The sequence below is a fragment of the Mauremys mutica genome, chromosome 7 (assembly GCF_020497125.1).
Source record: "Mauremys mutica isolate MM-2020 ecotype Southern chromosome 7, ASM2049712v1, whole genome shotgun sequence".
In the NCBI taxonomy this organism is placed as follows: domain Eukaryota; kingdom Metazoa; phylum Chordata; order Testudines; family Geoemydidae; genus Mauremys; species Mauremys mutica.
The window spans coordinates 18,171,699-18,193,419 of NC_059078.1; the positions used below are offsets into that span (position 1 = coordinate 18,171,699).

At 41.2% G+C, this 21,721-nt stretch overlaps 2 protein-coding genes across 8 annotated transcripts in view; one reads left to right on the plus strand and one right to left on the minus strand.

The window, feature by feature from the left end:
• LOC123374459 (cyclic nucleotide-binding domain-containing protein 2-like) overlaps nucleotides 1–11,264 on the minus strand; it is a 30,947-nt gene extending 19,683 nt beyond the window's left edge. For 3 of the 6 annotated variants that reach the window (XM_045024474.1, XM_045024472.1, XM_045024476.1), the window contains exons 1-6: nucleotides 10,763–11,264; nucleotides 9,916–10,285; nucleotides 9,444–9,521; nucleotides 8,288–8,367; nucleotides 7,452–7,569; nucleotides 1,859–2,022 (exon numbers count right to left, since the gene is read on the minus strand). In XM_045024474.1, coding sequence (XP_044880409.1) covers nucleotides 1,859–2,022; nucleotides 7,452–7,569; nucleotides 8,288–8,367; nucleotides 9,444–9,521; nucleotides 9,916–10,278 — 803 coding nt within the window. In that variant the 5' untranslated portion in view covers nucleotides 10,279–10,285; nucleotides 10,763–11,264. Of the gene's footprint in view, nucleotides 1–1,858; nucleotides 2,023–7,451; nucleotides 7,570–8,287; nucleotides 8,368–9,374; nucleotides 9,522–9,915; nucleotides 10,286–10,762 lie in introns of those variants that run through there. The other 3 variants (XM_045024473.1, XM_045024475.1, XM_045024477.1) reach the window with 3 other exon arrangements.
• Nucleotides 11,265–13,408: 2,144 nt separating this feature from the next.
• VHL (von Hippel-Lindau tumor suppressor) lies at nucleotides 13,409–18,310 on the plus strand. Of its 2 annotated transcripts, XR_006581271.1 has the most exons (4): nucleotides 13,409–13,713; nucleotides 14,658–14,780; nucleotides 15,309–15,559; nucleotides 17,057–18,310. XR_006581271.1 is itself a non-coding variant. In XM_045025430.1 (3 exons), exons 1-3 carry the CDS (start codon nucleotides 13,521–13,523, stop codon nucleotides 15,464–15,466), a joined length of 474 nt encoding a protein of 157 aa, XP_044881365.1. In that variant the 5' UTR covers nucleotides 13,409–13,520; the 3' UTR covers nucleotides 15,467–18,310. The 2 variants fall into 2 exon arrangements, 1 of the variants encoding a protein (XP_044881365.1); XM_045025430.1 differs by having other exon boundaries at nucleotides 15,309–18,310.
• The last annotated feature ends 3,411 nt before the right edge of the window (nucleotides 18,311–21,721 follow it).

Here is a 21,721-nt window from a genome sequence, read left to right on the forward strand (position 1 = left end):
AACATAAGTTTTATTTCAAAATTCCTGCCCCCAAAAGGGCAGATTTTCATCTATACTGTCACACAAACACACTGGATAGTATAAATGCTTGCCGATCAAAGCTCAAGTGTGAAAAGTGAATGCAGTTTTGGATCCTGATTTGAACATACCAAAAATTCAGGGCTGTTGTAATAATTGGGCCTACATATTTACCCTAACTGTGAGCTCAACAGTGAAAAGAGAGTAAAAGTTCATAAAATGGCCCAGTAACCTATAAGAACAAATGTGGAATGGAGAAGGTGCAAAGGCAAGACAGAAAGACTTTGAATTAGTTCAAACAAAAAGGCCTAGTGATATAATGCAAGGACTGTGTTAAGATCATGCTTGGTAAACAAGAAAAGTCTGAGAACAAAAATCAGTGACTCAAAATTGGTGTGTTGGAAATTACGCCTAATTGGTGGACAAAATTGGTGGCTATTCCACCCATCATTACCTTTTGGAGTCCTTAAAGAAAGACTGCAGGGAGAAAAAATGGATACTGGAGCAAGCTTTACCATCATGGCTGCCATTCCCATTGTCTTCTGACACCCCAGGCCTTCGTCATCCTGATCCTGAGAGATTTCCAGACCAGGCCAGAGAGAGGGACCCATCTGACACTGCCACCTCTCTGGCTGAATCCCAAGCACTACCTGGGGGGTCAGACAAAAAAAATGCCCCCCTACTCCTTGTGTGTTTTCCTTCCCTACCTTATTTCTTCTCTTTCCTATCCCTCTTTTTTTTCCCCTTCTGTCTAACAAGAGCCTAGCTTAACCATTCAAGACTGTATATTTTGCAACATTGTTGTGAGCCTGTGACCAGAAAGGCAACTAAAAGCAACACCCTAAACAGCTTAATGCTGGTACAAGTTTGCCAGGTCTCAGGGTATGCCTACACTACCCGCCGGATGGGTGGCCAGCAACCGATGACATGATAAATCAACCCCCGAGCACTCTCCTGTCGACTCCTGTACTCCAGCACCGTGAGAGGCGCAGGCAGAGTCGACGGGGGAGCGGCAGCAGTCGACTCACCGCTGTGAAGACACCATGGTAAGTCGATCTAAATATGTCGACTTCAGCTACATTATTCACGTAGCTGAATTTGCATAACTCAGATTGATTCCCCCCCCCCCCCCCCAGTGTAGATCAGGGCTCAGAGTGGCAGATCAGACCATGCTGTGTTTCAGCAGTGAGAAGTGTAAGTCAACACCAGAGACACAAGCTGCATTTCCTATTTTTGTTGTTCCTTTCTCTTCCCTTTTGTGTGTGTGTCTTGCTTTGTCTTCTTAGGAAACCGGATTGGACTTTAACAATAACAGCAATAACAACACTCCAACCCTTCTCAACTAATGTCTCTTTTCTCCCAAAAAGAACAGTTATTACCACCTTTGATACCATCTAAAAGACTATCAAATGGGGAAGGGTCTTTTAAAAACCCTCTCCACCTAAAGCGAAAGGGGACAAAAATGTTAAAATTAAAGCCTTACTTAAAATTTTACATTTCAAATGCTTTAGCTGTTTTTCCTCCTTTTCTGTATCTTTGTGGTAGTGTAAATCATGCTGCTTGTCAATGGAACATTAGTCTCAGTAAAGACCCTATACAAGACCACAAGTTATCATAAAAATAAAACCAGTTTAGAATTTTCTTGCCTTTATTCAACATCAGCACTATAGTGTTTATTGTCCTACACAAACTGGTTAGATGTCAGCCCATACAGTAACTCATACTATTGCTGCCTCTGATCTGCTGCCCGAAACACTGACCTGTTTTGCCTGTATAGCAGAGCTGACTATGACTTTACCAATTCAATCTCTCCCCCCATATGATTTATCCTCCTTATTACCTTGAATACCATCCAGCCTTTGCCACCTTCTTCTGAATCATTGTGGAGTAATTTCCAAAGGCCTTCACGGGCTGCAGGGTGATTAATATGTAGCTGATGTCCTTCTCACTTCGCTCCTGAGGACACTGACGAAGAATATGTATGGCACGCTCAGAGATCCTTGACTTCAAGAAGGGAAAGTCAATTATTATAAAGCAACCAGTATGGTTCCTCTCTACATAGATGCTGTTTGGTATCAATACATTGCTATACTGCAGTCAGGTATAGAGTATTGTGGTAATAATAATAAGAAGAATACCCAGTTCTTATATAGTACTTTTCATCAGTAGGTATCTAAGTGCTTTACAAAGAAGATCAGTAGTTGTATCCCCAATTTACAGACTGGGCAACTGAGGCATGAGGAGGTGAAGTGACTTGCCCATTTTCACCCAGCAGGCCAGTGGCAGGGCCAAGAATAGACTCTAGGTCTCCTGAGTTGTGCTCCAATGGTAAATTGATAGATTAAGGATATTTTATATCCATCAGCGGACCATTATTTGATAGTATTATTTTCAAGACAAGTTTGTGAGCAATGAAGATTCGCAAGACTGATTAAACTTAATTAATGCTTGACTGTGATAGTCATTAACTTCACTGTCAATCACACTTCTCTTCTGCTATCTGCAGAATATCTCATTTTAATCAACCAGTTTCAACAAATTAATTCATTCTATAGGCCTCAACCAATTAAGTTAAAGGGAGTGCTTAAGGGCATATAGACATTGCATCAGTGTATGCAACTCCCATTCATGTCAATGTGAATTGTATACACAGAGGGAAGAAAAGGACTCAGAATTGTGACAACAGTAGGAGTTGCAATCCTGGATCAAGGGCTGCAAATGGTTGGAACTGCATGATCCTAGGAATCAATCATGAAGAACCAGGTGAAATGTATAGCCTGTTAATTAGCAGGTGACTACAAAGCCAAGTAATTATTTTAGACTCATCATCAGGGGTATGAGCACAGGTTCTGGGATTTGTAATAGCTTTTATTTCCCCTCCCCTGGGATTTGGTAATGCTTCAAAAAGCCATTTACAGAGCAGCAATAATACATAATCTCATCTCCTTGGAGTATTTCATTTCCTGGATAGTAAAGATACTCTGAGAACACTAGAGCTTGCATTATTATGGATACACAAATGGTTCCCTAAGGGGAGGAAAAAAAGCTTATTAAAAACAAACATAAATACTATGTGACTTGGGTTTACTAACTAACTACATACATACTTAGGTTCACCCATACAGCTGTGAAATCTGAAGCACAATTCTAAATAACAAACCTTGCAAATAATCTATGCCATGCTTCACATTCAAGACCAGATTTTTCAGGCAGTTTTGGCACATAAGCACAGATCCTCAAAGGCATGTTTACATGTGCAATCATGATAACTTCATATCTGGCTGGAGTAAATGCATGAAAAAATGAGGCACATTTGACACAATGAAACTGACACTGGCCTTTATGGATTTGTTCGGATGGAATTTTAGCCATTTAAAAGTGAATTTCCAAAAGAAAAATTGTTCATCTGCCTCACACCGAACATAAAAATGCTCCTTTTAGCAATCTTTTTATCCTCCTCAGAAAAGCTCAAATGGTTCACAGTTCACTATAACATACATCAGATTTTCAGCATAAAGTAAAGGAAATTGTCAAATGTGCTATCTACATGTGTTGTATATGCTACTGCACATTGTAGGTAGGAAAGAGCACTGGTATGGAAGCAGGAATGCCAGAAAACTTATTTCCCAAGTTTCATGCAAAAAGAATGAAAATGTAAATGGCAAAAAAATGAGCAGGTACATAAGAACATAAGAAAGGCCGTACCGGGTCAGACCAAAGGTCCATCTAGCCCAGTATCTGTCTACCGACAGTGGCCAATGCCAGGTGCCCCTGAGGGAGTGAACCTAACAGGCAATGATCAAGTGATCTCTCTCCTGCCATCCATCTCCATCCTCTGACGAACAGAGGCTAGGGACACCATTCTTACCCATCCTGGCTAATAGCCATTTATGGACTTAGCCACCATGAATTTATCCAGTCCCCTTTTAAACATTGTTATAGTCCTAGCCTTCACAACCTCCTCAGGTAAGGAGTTCCACAAGTTGACTGTGCGCTGCGTGAAGAAGAACTTCCTTTTATTTGTTTTAAACCTGCTGCCTATTAATTTCATTTGGTGACCCCTAGTTCTTGTATTATGGGAATAAGTAAATAACTTTTCCTTATCCACTTTCTCAACATCACTCATGATTTTATATACCTCTATCATGTCCCCCCTTAGTCTTCTCTTTTCTAAACTGAAGAGTCCTAGCCTCTTTAATCTTTCCTCATATGGGACCCTCTCTAAACCCCTAATCATTTTAGTTGCTCTTTTCTGAACCTTTTCTAGTGCTATAATATCTTTTTTGAGGTGAGGAGACCACATCTGTACACAGTATTCGAGATGTGGGCGTACCATGGATTTATATAAGGGCAATAATATATTCTCAGTCTTATTCTCTATCCCCTTTTTAATGATTCCTAACATCCTGTTTGCTTTTTTGACCGCCTCTGCACACTGCGTGGACATCTTTAGAGAACTATCCACGATAACTCCAAGATCTTTTTCCTGACTCGTTGTAGCTAAATTAGCCCCCATCATGTTGTATGTATAGTTGGGGTTATTTTTTCCAATGTGCATTACTTTACATTTATCCACATTAAATTTCATTTGACATTTTGTTGCCCAATCACTTAGTTTTGTGAGATCTTTTTGAAGTTCTTCACAATCTGCTTTGGTCTTAACTATCTTGAGTAGTTTAATATCATCTGCAAACTTTGCCACCTCACTGTTTACCCCTTTCTCCAGATCATTTATGAATAAATTGAATAGGATTGGTCCTAGGACTGACCCTTGGGGAACACCACTAGTTACCCCTCTCCATTCTGAGAATTTACCATTAATTCCTACCCTTTGTTCCCTGTCCTTTAACCAGTTCTCAATCCATGAAAGGACCTTTCCTTTTATCCCATGACAGCTTAATTTACGTAAGAGCCTTTGGTGAGGGACCTTGTCAAAGGCTTTCTGGAAATCTAAGTACACTATGTCCACCGGATCCCCCTTGTCCACATGTTTGTTGACCCCTTCAAAGAACTCTAATAGATCAGTAAGACACGATTTCCCTTTACAGAAACCATGTTGACTATTGCTCAACAGTTTATGTTTTTCTATGTGTCTGACAATTTTATTCTTTACTATTGTTTCAACTAATTTGCCCGGTACCGACGTTAGACTTACCGGTCTGTAATTGCCGGGATCACCCCTAGAGCCCTTTTTAAATATTGGCGTTACATTAGCTAACTTCCAGTCATTGGGTACCGAAGCCGATTTAAAGGACAGGTTACAAACCTTAGTTAATAGTTCCGCAACTTCACATTTGAGTTCTTTCAGAACTCTTGGGTGAATGCCATCTGGTCCCGGTGACTTGTTAATGTTGAGTTTATCAATTAATTCCAAAACCTCCTCTAGTGACACTTCAATCTGTGACAGTTCCTCAGATTTGTCACCTACAAAAGCCAGCTCAGGTTTGGGAATCTCCCTAACATCCTCAGCCGTGAAGACTGAAGCAAAGAATCCATTTAGTTTCTCCGCAATGACTTTATCATCTTTAAGCGCTCCTTTTGAATTTTGATCATCAAGGGGCCCCACTGGTTGTTTAGCAGGCTTCCTGCTTCTGATGTACTTAAAAACATTTTGTTATTACCTTTGGAGTTTTTGGCTAGCCGTTCTTCAAACTCCTCTTTGGCTTTTCTTATTACACTCTTGCACTTAAGCTGGCAGTGTTTGTGCTCCTTTCTATTTGCCTCACTAGGATTTGACTTCCACTTTTTAAAGGAAGTCTTTTTATCTCTCACTGCTTCTTTTACATGGTTGTTAAGCCACGGTGGCTCTTTTTTAATTCTTTTACTGTTTTTCTTAATTTGGGGTATACATTGAAGTTGGGCCTCTATTATAGTGTCTTTAAAAAGGGCCCACGCGACTTGCAGGGATTTCACTTTAGTCACTGTACCTTTTAACTTTTGTCTAACTAACCCCCTCATTTTTGTATAGTTCCCCCTTTTGAAATTAAAGGCCACAGTGTTGGGCAGTTGAGATGTTCTTCCCACCACAGGGATGTTGAATGCTATTGTATTATGGTCACTATTTCCAAGCGGTCCTGCTATAGTTACCTCTTGGACCAGCTCCTGCGCTCCACTCAGGATTAAATCTAGAGTCGCCTCTCCCCTTGTGGGTTCCCGTACCAGCTGCTCCATGAAGCAGTCATTTAAAGTATCGAGAAATTTTATCTCTGCATTTCGTCCTGAAGTGAAATGTTCCCGGTCAATATGGGGATAATTGAAATCCCCCACTATTATTGGGTTCTTAATTTTGATAGCCTCTCTAATTTTCCTTAGCATTTCATCATCACTATTACTGTCCTGGTCAGGTGGTCGATAATAGATCCCTACTGTTATATTTTTACTAGAGCATGAAATTTCTATCCATAGAGACTCTATGGAACCTGTGGATTCGCTTAAGATTTTTACTTCATTTGAATCTACACTTTCTTTAACATATAGTGCCACTCCTCCCCCTGCACGGCCTGTTCTGTCCTTCCGATATATTTTGTACCCCGGAATGATTGTGTCCCATTGATTGCTCTCAGTCCACCAGGTTTCTGTGATGCCTATTATATCTATATCCTCCTTTATACTTTAAACAACAGCTTTATACTTGTTGATATAAAGTGCCTGCATCAAGGCTCCCAGCCAGAATAGAGAGATTGACTGAAATGTAATTAAATTGCAACTGTTTGATTAAAACACTGATGAGGATTCAGCCACATTGGATTTTACACATAAACACTAGTTTCTACCATACTGTTCCTAACACTGCTTATGGTCTCAGTAAAACGGACTACTGAAGCTCAAATGCAAGATTAACAATTCACAACAAATTTGCAATTGAACCTTTTTCATTAGGAGTATAAGATCTAGTCTACACTGGAAAGTTTTGCCTGTATAAGCAAAATATGCTATTCCAGCAAAAGCACTTTTATACTGGAATAACTGCATCTCCACTAGCACCAGCTCAGCACTAGAAACAGTTTGCTGGTATAGCTACCAGGCAACCCCTTCTAGTGCAGACATCTTATACTGGCAACAAAAACCCAAACTGCTTTTCCAGTATAGCTTATACTAGTTCCATGACCAAATAAGCTATACCGGCAAAAGCACTTTTATGTCAGTATAACTGCATCTACGTATACGTTTTTACCAGTATAGAAATGTTGTAAAGAAATCGAACCCCTCACCAACTAACAAAAAAAGCAAACATTTCTAGTGTGATCTAGCCTAAAACCAGCTTCTTAATAGCCCTAGGACCATATGTTTTTGTCAAGACATTGCATTCAAATTAACAGACCCTGAGATCACCCTTGTGTCAGTACATATACAACTGATTAGGTTGGCTTCATTGATAATTATTTAGGCTGGATAACTTGGACCTAGAGGTGGTAACTCTGCTCTCTCCCTACCTGTTTTTTAGCCCTGAACAGTGTCACATCAAAGAGGATCTCTTCCTTAGACTGTTCCATGTGGTTTAATTGGGATTTCCATCTCTTGACTCTCTCAATCCCATAGTTGAGGTTGGCTCTAACCAAAAAGACACACACTTGTTAGTGCAAAATCTTTCAGCTAACTAAAGACAATTTTAAGGCTTATAATTCTTGTCCACATCCAAACACCTAAGCATGGGTCTACGAATTACCAAGTGTATGAAAGTATGGAGATTAATCTTATTAATTGTGTCTTAAATGACCAATTCAAATGGCTAACACTTTTCTAACACTAGACCCAGCCTGCAAACCCATACACATAGCCTCCAATAGTTTTGTTACTGTCAATGGGCCAACCTGCATAAGTGAGTGTTTGAAAGATTGGGCGCTGGGTTATTTTTGTAACTGACATCTCATCACTATACAAAACAAAAACTTCTCCTTTTCTAACTTGGCTGTAATTTTTGGAGCTGTAAATCTTCTGGTCATTTACATATAAATGTAGTTAACTAAATTCAGACACAAATGCAAAAAGTTTATGACGACTCATGAAGGTAATACCCAATAAGCTCTGGAAGATCCATAGACAGTAACTAAATAGCAACACATCCATATTCTATGGTGTCACATAACTTTCATTTACCTGCTCCACAGTTAACCCAAAATTTCAGACTATAATTGTACATGATGTATAATTGAAACAGAAGTGTTTATGTACTAAGTACAAGGTGCTCGGATACCATGGTAATGGATGTGATATAAAAGCCTAAGTAGAATAGAATAAAATGCATTACAAACAAATATTCATTACTCACAGTAGGTGGTGCTCTCTGTAAAGTAAGCAAAGCATAACAATGCTTTTAGCAGCTTTCTGAAATCTGAACAGAAGATTTGGCTGAAAGAAAAAAGTAACCAATAGCCAGTTACTCTTGTTACCAGTTCCAGTGATTGTTAGTTACACAATAAGTATCATTACAAAAATCTTAGAGCTGAAGAATGCTTTTCATACTTGAAGCTCCTTATTAAAGCCATTCAGATAAAGGACTCACATTTCCATGCAAAAGTGCATTTATTTTTCCTGTTATACTGTAAGTTGAAGTGTCAGAACTGCAGGTCTACAAAACTGTACTACGACTCATTGTCTTTTCTCAAGTCTTTTATAGGAACCTAGAAATTACAATCTCAGAAGAGGCCTAAGATCCCATATAGCCTGACAACCTGTTTCTGACCAATATCAGATGCTTCAGAGAAAACCTTGATAATGCATGTAACCAAGCAATGTTGTCCATGAGGAAAATTCCTCTTTACCCCAGTCCTGTAATCAGTTTATGCCCTGATGTATGAGGACTGATTGCCCTTGAAATATTATCCTAGTTTGAAAATCCCCTACTTCTTTTGGGAGAAATCTGCATTCCTAAAGGCATGAAAGGTCATAAACACAATCATGGTTCTACTGCACAAGGAAGTGGGGAATTGGCGGGGACACAGAGAAACTGTGCAGGGAGGTTCAGCTCTATTATGTGTCAGATTTCTGCAAAGCAGTGCAGCAGGGGCACTTTGAGTGACCAGTAGGTGCATAACTACATAGATCCACTGGTCAAACACTTCAGCAAGGTTACAGAGGAGCCACAGCAGCTGCTACCACAGCCTCTGTTAAATAAAACTTTGAAATACTTCATTAAGAACACCAAAAATCATTTGACTAGGGACTAGCTTTTCTTTTCATACTCCCCTCATTCTTTACTACTTAGGAAGTTTATGTGGAAATAGGATATTTGTTTCTTGAGTCCTTCTGCCCCTGCTGCGTATTCCTCACCCTGTGACATTATAACGGGACCCACAGCTCCCAACTGAAATGTCATAAGCAGAAGATTATGGGCCAGATTCTCCTTTCATACACACCAATGTAAATCAGGAATAGCTCCATTAAAGTCAATAGTCACATTAGTGAGAGATCAGAATCAGTTTTACATTGAGTGAGGAATGAGTGATGACAGCAGCAGCAGACGACTGGATAGAAGCAAAAAGCCATCCTTCATGCAGCCATTCCTTTTAACAGAAGACAGAGAAAAGTGAAATACTGGATATATTTCTCTAACAAGAAGTTAGTTCTGAGTTTTCCACATGGTTTAAGACTATAGTTAAAAGGTCAGATTTTTATCAACTTCTGGCAGTTTTACATAGGTGCAACATTAGATGCCCTGACATGAAAGCCTCTTTAATTGATATCACACAATTTTCACCACTGTATTGATATAATCTTCTGTCAGTTTTAGTGCAAAAAAAATCTATTTTTGCTTACATATATACGAAATTGTTTCCTTAGTACAAAGGGACAAATTTATTCCTAGTGGAAGCCCATTGATGTTAATAGAGTTATATCAAGGTTATATTTGGTCCTATCAGTCAGTCCCATATAAGACTATATCCTGCTCGTCCTCACCTGAAAACATGCCTGGTCTTCCTGGGCAGAGGACATGACCTCCTTCAGAGATTGGGAAAGTGCCCATCTGCTGTCTCCTTTGCCTTTAGGAATTCGGAACTTTTTCCCCAGCTTTGCTTTTGTAAGTTTCACCCTTTCCAGAGCCAGTGATCCTGTGAGATTTCCCCTTTGGAGGATTCTATCAGTGAATCTGGATCCATGCAGAAGTTTTCCTGGGGGAAGGCAGCCACACATAGTAGGACTCGGACCAGAGATGAGCTTTCTTCTGTGATTCCTCCTGTTTCTCCCATTTGCAGAATCCTCCCCCAGAGCCTGGAGTGAGGCTAGGATGCTGGCTTTCCTTGTCTCTGTGTCTAGTAACATCTTGCTGCTGGAAATAAAAGACACAAATTCACACCAATAGCCTATTGAAAAATTACCTAGTTTTAAGAGTTTAGTTGCTACAAAAGCCACTGCATTTTGGGGGGGGGGGGGAAGAAGGGGAACACAAATATAGGCCAAAAATATGCAAAGCCTCCTCCACCAAGGAAATTAATACAATAAATATTCCTTCTCCCCCAATGGTAAATAAAGTATGAGGCTCATAAATAAATAAAAACTGCGATCAAATTTCCAAATGCTAAATCCTAAATGTGGGAGGTCCAAATTGAAATAAGTTAGTTAATAATCGTTGCAAAGGGAACTGTCAAATGTAGCTAATAAGACCCTGCCTCACTGATCTACTGGGAGAGATTGGAAGGAGAGCTAGAAATAAAGCATGCCTCTTTCCGTTACTAATCTGTGCTCCATTGCCCAGTTAACTCATACAGACAACAGACATAGCTAGTCTTTAAAAGCTCTGATTTACATTGTCCAATAAGGAGGGGAGAAAGGCGGATCTTCCGAAGTTTTGTTTCTGTTGCTTTGAAAGTTACAGCTTAGTATCCAGGGAAATGCAGCTGACAGGGACGTGATATATGGACCTTCCGAGAAGGACCCTCTCCCTCACGGGAGAGTACAGCACAGTGCATTTGGAAATAGAACTTTGGAAGACTTCTGTCCACCACATGCATCAATTACAACACACATGTATTTTGACTCATTCATGCCCACACATACTTCCTTACACAGTAGAATTTTTATACATAACCACATACACAAATCTATCCACTCCTATATATACATCCTTTCATCCACTTGTTTCATACACCATATGTACACCTATCAGACACATAGACCCATCCGAAGTAAACACCACACATGTGCACTCCCAGACACCTCACATTTACTAAAACTTATTCATCCCATAAAGCACAAATATACATTCAGAATTTCTTAGAAGTGCTTCCCTTATGGAGCTCTGCTGTAATCAAAACAGGTGGTGTCCTGTAATTTTGATACTGAATTTTTATTTGTAAAACTATTAAAATATTACTTTAAGTAGAGGGCCTGATTGTTCTCTAGAGCAGTGGCTCTCAACTTTTCCAGACTACTGTACACCATTCAGGAGGCTGATTTGTCTTGCATTCACTTCACTTAAAAACTAATTCACTTCACTTAAATTCACTTCACTTAAAAACTACTTGCTTACAAAATCACACACAAAAATACAAAACTGTCACATCACACTAGTATTGAAAAATTACTTACTTTCTCATTTCCAATTCAATTGGAATATAAATATTGTACTTACATTTCACTGCATATAGAGCAGTATAAATAACTCACTGTCTGTATGAAATTGTAGTTTGTCCTGACTTCGCTAGTGCTTTTTATGTAGCCTGTTGTAAAACTAGGCAAATATCTAGATGAGTTGATGTACCCCTGGCAGACCTCTCCATACCCCTGGCTGAGAACCACTGCTATAGAGACCAATTATTTTTATCGTTTCCATTCAAAAAGCATGTATGATGCTCCTCCCATTTTCTCTCTCACACAGACATTTCTTAATATTACAAGGAATAGCTCCCTAAACTCCAGGGATCCTGAGGAAAAAAAATACTATGTGACTATGTAATTAAAAGCTACCATAGTGCAGATGCACAAGGGGCAATTAAAATTGCACGGAAACCTAAATTTCCTAACTTTCAAGGGTTTCACTTTGCAATGTAAATAATATTCTTCGAACATAGATTTGTAATGTCATTTCATACATCCTTTCCAGTACTTAGTAATCATTTCAACAAGGCTTTTCCAAACTGCAGTTGACACCACAGTGATAAAGAAAATTTCCACTGTACAATTTGAATTTTAATGTTACTTTTTAGCAAGACAAGATGGGTAAGGTCTTTTATTGAACCAGCATCAGTTGGTGAGAGAGAGAAGCTTTTGATTTATACAGAGCTCTTCATCAGGTCTGGGAAAGGTACTCTTAGTGGCCACAGCTAAATATAAGGTGGAACATGTTCCCGGACCTGAAGAGCTCTGTGTAGGGGGAAAGCTTGTCTCTCTTACCAACAGAAGTTGGGCCAATAAGAGATATTACCTAACCCACCTAGTTTCTCTAATATCCTGAGACCAACAGGGCTACAAGAACACTGCATACAACAGTGTTGCTTTTTAGCAGACTATAGGGGACATGCTACTGTTACAATTCTATTGTAAGTGGTCAGTTTCATAGCACTAGTCAAACCTAATGATCCAAAGAAACAAGTATAGAATCATAACAGGAGTCTCACAATGAAATTAAGCCCTAGTTTTTTAAAACCTTGCAAAAGACACATCCAGCTACTACATCCACAAACACTCAGTAGCTGAACACCCACGAAATGAACATTTAAATTACACCTAGGGACACCTAGCTTTGCAAAAGCACCCTAACTTTTCGTGGCTTAGTGAGACCACAGAGAAAGGGGCACCTCTATAGTACACAAAACCCAAATTGCACAGGGCTTTTTGGCTCATAACCAGCCCCCCCCCCCAATGGAATCTGGAACCAGTTTGGGGCCAGTGCAATGCTAGGTGGAGCACACTCATCACCCACCCCTCAGCCTAACATGTTAGCAGCCAAGGGGAAGATAGAAATGCTGAGGCTAGGGTGACCAGACAGCAAGTGTGAAAAATCAGGATGGGGGGGTAATATGAGCCTATATAAGAAAAAGCCCCAAATATCAGGACTGTCCCTATAATATCAGGACACCTGGTCACCCTAGCTGAGGCTGACACAGCCACCCCCTCCCTGAGCCTCCCATCCTCGAGCTGGGGAGGATCAGATAATGTGCTACTGTCTGATCCGCCTCGGCCCCTGCTCGTTTGCCCCGGAGCGCGCCGCCCCGTCCCTGAGGGACACAGTAACACCCTCCCGCCCACACGACACTCTCAAACAACGCCTCATAAATGGCAACGCCCCCCCCGTAGCTAGACATGCCACGGAGCGGCTGACTACACTTCCCCACAACTCCCCTCCGCCGCCAGGCGGCGCAGGCGCAGTAAAGCGAGAGCACAAGTGCCCGCAATCCCCATAGAGCAATGGCCGACAGGCCGCGCATGCGGGTTGGAGGCGGTTTTCCTCCCAAACACTTCCCCACAGAGGAATGGCGTCAGTGTCCTGCCGCGCATGGGCAGGAAGGGCCCCGTAGGCCTCGTCGCATCCCCGGGTCAGTGGGGGTTGGCGCGTCGGCTCGGAGATGCCGCAGGAGCTGGCGGCGGAACAGAGGGGTCGGGTCCTGCGCTCTCTGAACACCCGGGAGCTCGTTCACGTGATCTTTTGTAATCGGAGCCCCCGGGTGGTCCTCCCCATCTGGCTGGACTTCGAGGGCCAGCCACAGCCCTACCCGGTCCTGCAGCCGGGCACCGGCCGGAGGATGTACAGCTACCTCGGTGGGGGCGGGCGCGGGGTGCACATCTGCCAGGGGAGGGGTGCACTCACACCTGCCAGCGTGGGGGTGCACATCTGCCTAGATGGGGACGGGCGGGGGGTGCACATCTGCCAGGGGAGGGGTGCACTCACACCTGCTAGCGTGGGGGTGGGCGGGGAGGTGCACAGCTACCTAGATGGGGACAGGTGGGGGTGCACGGCTGCCAGGGTGGGGATGGGCGACGGGGTGCACGGTTACCACAGTGGGGATGGGCACGGGGTGCACCTACTTGGGTGGGGGATGCACACTTGCCAGGGTGGGGATGGGCATGGGTTGGACCTACCAGTGTGGGGATGGACAGGGGGTGCGTGCCCACCAGGGTGGGAATGGGCATGGGTTGGACCTACCAGTGTGGGGATGGACAGGGGGTGCGTGTCCACCAGGGTGGGGATGGGCAGGGGGGTGTGCAACTACCATGGGTGGGGGGATGCATGCCCGCCATGGTGGGGACGAACAGGGGGCGCGTGCCCCCTCAGGGTGGGGATGGACGCGGGGGTTTATTGAAGCAGGGGGGTGAAACTGATGTGCAAATGTGAACCTTGGATGGATTTATAGCAATGGATGCCAATAAAGTATCAGATTCAAAACAGCAGGTATTGCCCACCCTGCCTGTCTCGTGGCCACTGTTTTGATGTCCAGAGGGTCCATGGCTAAGTGTGTATATAAGGAACTGGCAACAGTATTCGCTCCTGGGAAATCCCTAGTGGACATCAGTTCAGACATCTATTTGAAATCCTCTGGCAAGCACACCAGCCACAAGAAGAATTTGAAACAGTTACTAATTCCAGAGCTCAATTTCATTTTAAAATAAATTACCTTCCTCATATTTATATACAATTGAAAGATAACATTAAAAACAATTAAAATATAGCTCCTTTGTTATATTTAATCTCTGTTTTGTTATAGAACATCTTTGGCTGTTCAGAGATGCAGAAACAGATGATGGACTTCTTGTCAATCAGACAGAGCTGTTTGTGCCTACTCGCAATGTGAATGGCCAGCCCATATTTGCAAATATCACACTTCCAGGTACAATTATAAAGAGAATTCAATCTGCTAGAATTTAAGGGGAAATTGATGAGCTAAGATCAGAGACCTTATCTACTTTAGTACAAGGGAGGGTGTGAATGAATCAGATATTCAAGCAATTAATAAAAACTTTATATCAAAAATTGAAAACAAGGGATTTCTAAAGCAACATCATTGATTTCTCTTGAGTGCAGTTATTTACAGGGTTTTGACATTATTTAAGCCTCCCTGCTCTCTGCATTTCTAATGTATCTTGTGATATATTTCATGATCCACTGGGTAGGGTACATAACTGCTAGTCAGAAGATCTGAGTTCTGCTTCTCTCTGCCAGTGACTCTGTGATATACCTAACCTCACTGGGCCTCATTTCTCTCCATTTTGGGAAAAGTAATACCTATCTCACAGAAGTATTGCAGGCTAAATTCATGAATGTTTGTGAGATACTTTTGACATATTTGGCTGGAGAGTACTGGAGAAGCTCCAAGTGTCATATTACATAAATATTAATCTTCTCTCTCTCTTTGCAGTGTTCAGTCTGAAAGAGAGGTGTCTTCAGGTTATTCGCAGTCTGGTAAAACCAGTGGACTACAGGAGATTGGATATTGTTCGGTCATTATATGAAGATCTGGAAGATCATCCTGACATTAGGAAGGATCTTCAACGGCTGTCTGTTGAAAGAAGTTAAATGATAAGGAAATGGTGTCCCTGATTTAAAATGAACATCATTCATTCCAGACTCTTAAGTGGGGAAGAAAACTCCACTGGGAAACTACTGTGTGTAAGTGATGTTAACCACATTGAAACACATTTCAAGAGCTGAGTAGGTGTCAGGATTTCATGCTCTGAAAGGTGCCTGCTCTCATTTGGTTTCAATATATAAAATGTATTAGGATGGCAAGAGCCAGATTCAAGAGATCAAATAGTATGTAACATATACCAAGTTTATGATGTTTCAGTTTAAACATAGTAGACTCAATATCTGCATGCAATTAAACCTATGCAATGCTATTGACATCAGTGGCCTTGTATGGTGGAACTAAGAACAGAATCTTGCTCTTTGTCTGTTTCAGAACACATGTAACAAAAGGTGTTTCTGATATAGAGAGATAACACTGGCTTGCCCATGATCATTCTCTTTTGGAGGGTATAAATACAGACAATTTCCTTATCATTAGAAAGGATGCCACACCAAGGATGAATTTGAATTAGCTGAATGATCAGGAGCCAAACACAGCACTTGTATAAGTGTGTATAATTCCATTGGCTTCAGGGGATTTTGACCTCCTTACACAAGGACTAAATTTGCTCCCTGGGTCAAATTCCAATATTGCACCTGTATGGGTGTGGAATCTTGTGGATGGGATAGCCTGCCCCATCTTGCTCTTAGAGAACCTGATCCAAAGCCCACTAAAATCAATGGAAAGTCTGTGTGTATGGGCATAAGGAGTTTTCTGCCCCTTCTCCCTGCATTTGTGTATCTGCATCAGGGTTATCAGAATCTAGCATGTAGGATTTAACAATATTTCTAGGTTAAAACACTTTAAAAGGTCACTGGCTGGATGTTTTTCCCTTTCTTGTTGCTGGACCTTTTTATTAACTTATGTGTAGGACCTCTGTGCATCACTTTGAGTTAATGTATCCTGGTGTGTGGGGAGATTGCTTCTGATGAGTTGGCAAGGTTGGAGGGTTGTTTGAAGGCCAGAAGAGGAAACAGACCAGGACATGCCAACTCAAAGCAGCACAAGGCCCTGTCCCAACAACAGATGCAAAACCTGCAGACCTAACGCCACTGCTACAATAATCAGTATCTCCCTGTAACACACCTTTTAAGATCCAAGAGTCATAGACATGCTTATCACAACATGTGGTGTTCCTCATCTAGTATATCAAGTACCCCAGCAATAACTAGGTGGGTGAAACCAGACAATCACTGTGTTCTGAATTAATTCTCACAGAGAAAATGATAAAAGACAACAACACCATATCACCCATAAACCAACACTTTTTCCCAAAGCAATCACTCCATATCTGACCTCTCAAACCTCATCCTCAAAGGAAACATGCACAACACCTTCAAAAGATGAGCCTTGGAACTTCAATTCATAATTCCATTGGATACTAAAAACCCTGGACTTAACAGAGACTGATTTTATGGCTCATTACAACAATTTGTAATGCACCTTACTGCTTGCTAATTGCCCACTTCATTTTAAGTGGTCTGCTATAGTATGTATGAACCCCTTATGCTAAACAATCTGTCCCACCTTGTATTTAGCTCAGGCACTCTGGTTACCTCCTTGAGACCTGAGGAAAAGTTCTGTGCAGCTCAAAAGCTCATCGCTTCCACGTTCCACCAACAGAATTTGATCCAATAAAAAATATTACCTCACCTACTTTGTCACTCTCAAAACCTGGGACCAACATGGCTACAACAACAATGCAAATAACATATATGCAGGAATCCATCAAAGGTGTAAGTACTATGCAAGATGAGAAGCAGATCTTCGCATAATATTTTGCCATTGTTTAATCTTGCACATTTATTTCTAATGAAACAAAATATATACATTCTAGGAAAACTGCTGTGAAACTAAATGAGTAAGAAGCCATAGTGTAAATATTTAAGTGTCTTTTCCATTTTTGTAAATATTAGTTTATTTTTTCTTAAAACATTGTGAATTAACTGAGTTTTGTTCTGTGCCAGAAAATGTAAATACATATTAACTTGATATTGGGTTTTATTTTTTACATAGTTTTCTTGTGTATGTTTATCAACTACCTTTTTAGCCATATATTTTTGCATACTAGAAGGAACCCCTGGAGGTATTTTTAACCAACCACAAATGTACACTTTGCAAAACTACTGAAACAAAGTCACCAATTTACAAAATGTAACTAACCCCTTCCATAGGCTGTGTCTATGCTAAACTTTTCCCCCTAAAATTTCCCTCTGTTGCTACTAATGATGAAGCTCCAATGTTGGGAGCTCTAGTGTAGACAAGGTGCCAGCAGTTTCCACCATTTAAAACCACCTTCTAACATAGTTGTGGTAAAACGCCAGTGCCTTGCCTACACTAGTACTCCACTCTTGCTACCTTTCATTGCTGCTCCACTAGTAGTAGTAACAATGGGAAATACTAAAAAAAAAAGTCTGATGTAGACAAGGCTATGTAGATTGGATTCAGATTCGGACACTTAGTAATTTGTCCAGGCCCTAAAACTTCCTTTTTTTTTGTTTAAAGTATGGCAAATTACATACTTTTAAGGCTCAGTTCTACAAACACTGGGACAGACTCCTTTTATCAGTGTTGTTCTTTTGTTATTCTATATTTGTCCAATAAATGTATTATAATCCACTTAAAAAAACAGCCTATTTTGAACTGACTGTTTTTCTAATAACTACTAGATCTTAGGTTTGAACATGCTTTTTTGGGTTACTGCTAAGCATTCTGTATAATATGGTTCTAAATTACATAGATTTTATATACTCTTGTGATTATCAGGATTATTAAAGTTTGTGTTAAAATTACTCAGTCTGTGACTAGCTGCTTTTAAATTTATGAAAAGTTTATATTTTCAAGTTATAAACATTCAGTAATACTTTGCAGAGGACTGATCATAATTAAAGGGCCAGATTCACTGGTCTGCTGGAGTGGTGTAAAGCAGCAGAGCAGAGTGGTGCATCTGCCCCAGAAGCAGCAACTTACCAGAAAATACACACTTAGGAGCCCAATGCTCTGTCTTGGGTGACCTTTTAGAAGTACACCTCTACCCCGATATAATGCGACCTGATATAACATGAATTTGGATATAACGCGGTAAAGCAGCGTTCCAGCAGATCAAAGCAAGTTTGATATAATGCGGTTTCACCTATAACGCGGTAAGATTTTTTGGCTCCTGAGGACAGCGTTATAACAGGGAGAGGTGTATCTATAAGATACCAAGGCAACTTAATTAAACTTTTAATTAGTGTTGATTCCGCTAGGCAATTGATTTTTGCAGGTTTCTTGTCTTAATTTTAAGACATGTTTCACCATGGATCAGGGCCAGCTTAGCTGTTTAGGAAAAATACCAGAACAGAATATGTAAAGTTTGATACTCTGTTCTTGGCTGTTCAGGGAAAATTCCAGCTGGCCCTGATCCACACTGTACCTGCAAGGAGAATTTTTGCTTTAGCTTTAAAAAACAAAAATCTGGAGGGAAGCATAGTAACAAGCAAACAAACCATGGAACCACACATAAAATGTACTTTAAATCAGTGGGAGTTTTGCCCAAATACAGATTAGAATTGAATTTTATACCATGCTTGCACCCCATTTTGCATCTGATTGTGCAAACTGCCAAGCACTGTCAGCGAAGCCGGTGGGCGTTGAGTGTACTTAATACCTTGCAAAGTCCATAAATACTCCTAAGGCTCTTCCACATCCAAGTTGAAGGGCTTATGTATCCTGTCCACACCTAAATGAATCCAGTATCTGCCATTTCTTTCATTCCTAATGCACTGAGGGCAAGTTTACGCTACTGCCTAACTCGATATAACTTACGTCACTCGGGTGTGAAAAAAACACACCCTCCAAGAGATGCAAGTTTTACGCTGTCCACACTAGCGCTATGTCGGTGGGAGAGGCTCTCCTGCCAACATAGCTTCTGCTTCTTGATAATGTGGAGTAATCGTTCCAACAGAAGAGCGCTCTCCCATTGGTATAGCATGTCTTCACCAGACACACTCCAGCAGCGCAGGCTGCACTGATGTAGTGCTGTACTGTAGAGTTGCCCTTATTCTTCCCATGTTTTTTGGGAAAAGTGGTTTATTCAACACATCAGTGGGTCTCTGAGGGTTATTTTATTATTTGTATTATAGTAGCATCGAGAAAACACAACCAAGATTAGGGTCTGACTGTTTTAGACACTGTTGTTGGGGCTGACCACAAGTTACCTTGGGCTGTTGTTACAAGCATAGTTCCAGAGCAGCTAGTACTGAACTGACTTTCAGCCACTCAGCTGAATAAACAAGTAAAGAGATAAGGAAGGCCGGAGAGTGTTGTGTGGGAATAGAGCAGCAGTGTCTTCTGCCAAAGCCTGCTAGTGAGTGAATATGCCCCTCCTTTGAAGGAGATGGTGATAAAAACAGCTATGAGGATTGCATTAGAGGAACAGTCTCACCTGTGGACCTAGGTCTTGTGGGTGCCCAGGAATTGCCCACACTGGAGCAGCGCCTGCTACGAGCCCTCAAGAGCAAGGCTGGAGGGTCCGGGACTGTCCGTAGCAGAAGGAGCGTAAGCATTGATGCTTGCTTGCATAGTTGCTGGAAAGCACGTATTTAGTAACGCGTGAAGGCTGGGAAGCTTATTATAGCTTGGCAATAAAACCGGTTATACTTATGCACCTGGTGTGGCTTCATTGAATGTATCTGAGCCCTCCCCTTTGGCTCAACAACTGTACGTACATAGAGTAAAAAACACTTTCTGCCCTGAAGAGCTTATTACATATATAGACAAAGAAAGTATTCTTACTCTCATTTCACAGAAGAGATTAAATTATTTGCCTAAACTCTCAAGGAGGTTATGGCAGGAACTGAACCCAGAGCACCTGAGTCCCAGGCTGGTGTCTTAACCACACACTATATTCTGTCCCTTGTTCTCCACAATTGTTTGTTCTTTCTTCTTGTCATGTGGATTTGTTAAGCCCTGACCTACTTTCAGCTCCCATCTATTCAGCTGATGTAACCTCATTTTCCTGTTGCCAAAGCATTGGTAATATTTTTTCTGTTACATCAGTTTTTAAAAAATGTTGACCAGTTCCTCTTCAAAATGAGAAGCAGATATAAATGTATCAGATATTAATTTATAAATCTATATTTACTGATTCTTGAGTCATGTGGCAATGTCATTTTGGAGCTATTCACAGTATGAATGTAAGAGCAGGTCTGTGTGATACTATCACTATAATATACATGAAAAATGTCTTTCAGTATATTTAATACTATCCATTGCCTGACCTAGTCATAAAAATTGAATGCTAATATTGTCATTGAAGCTTATCACATGCTCACCATACCTTCAGCGCAGCAATTCAGAGAGTGTATCTTTTGAGTGTATCTAATTTTTCGTGGCCCAGAAACATCCTGACATCAGAAAGGACTTCATATTTATCTGCCACTGGAATTGCAAGAGCAGTATTTCATAACAATTCCTCACATCAGTATGATTTAATTTTTCAGCTAAACTCATGGTTTATATCAGGGATCGGCAACCTTTGGCATGTGGCCTGTCAGGGAAAGCCGCTGGTGGGCCGGGAAGGTTTGTTTATCTGTAGCGTCCGCAGGTTTGACCGATCGCAGCTCCAACTGGCTGCAGTTCGCAGTTCCCTGTCCCCTGCTCACCATGCTGCCCTCTTCTTGTGGAACCGCAGACTAGCCTGTGGGCCTGTCAGTGGGCAATTTTCATGAGCACCAAATTTATTTTTAACAGAGGATAAAGAAATAATATGCAGTAGTTTTATCCTGGTAATAAAATAGCCCAACAGTCTGTCATACACTGTATATCAGTTTGGTTCGATTTGGTATGGAATCAAGGGGAATACATCGTAATTTGAAAGGTTGAGAGATTGAAAGACAAGGAGTTCTGTTACTAGGCTTTTCTTTACCGGCAGGGGTAATTGGGTTTGAAAAAAGTGTCATGCAAACAAATGGCCCCCTAAGACTCAACAGCAAAGAACATCCCTTGAACCGGATGTTAGTCCTGCTGTCCCTGCCAAATTCCAACTCAGAAAATTACATTCTGCCTCCTGAAATTCCCGTGCTGTTTCAATTGTACTATTCTCCCACATTTTCTGCCCTAGAGCTGACCTGCCAAGTTCCCACCCACTTGGAGATAAACCTCCTTGCTATGGTTTAAATTATTATAACAATGATACTTTAATGATAGTTATGATGATCGAT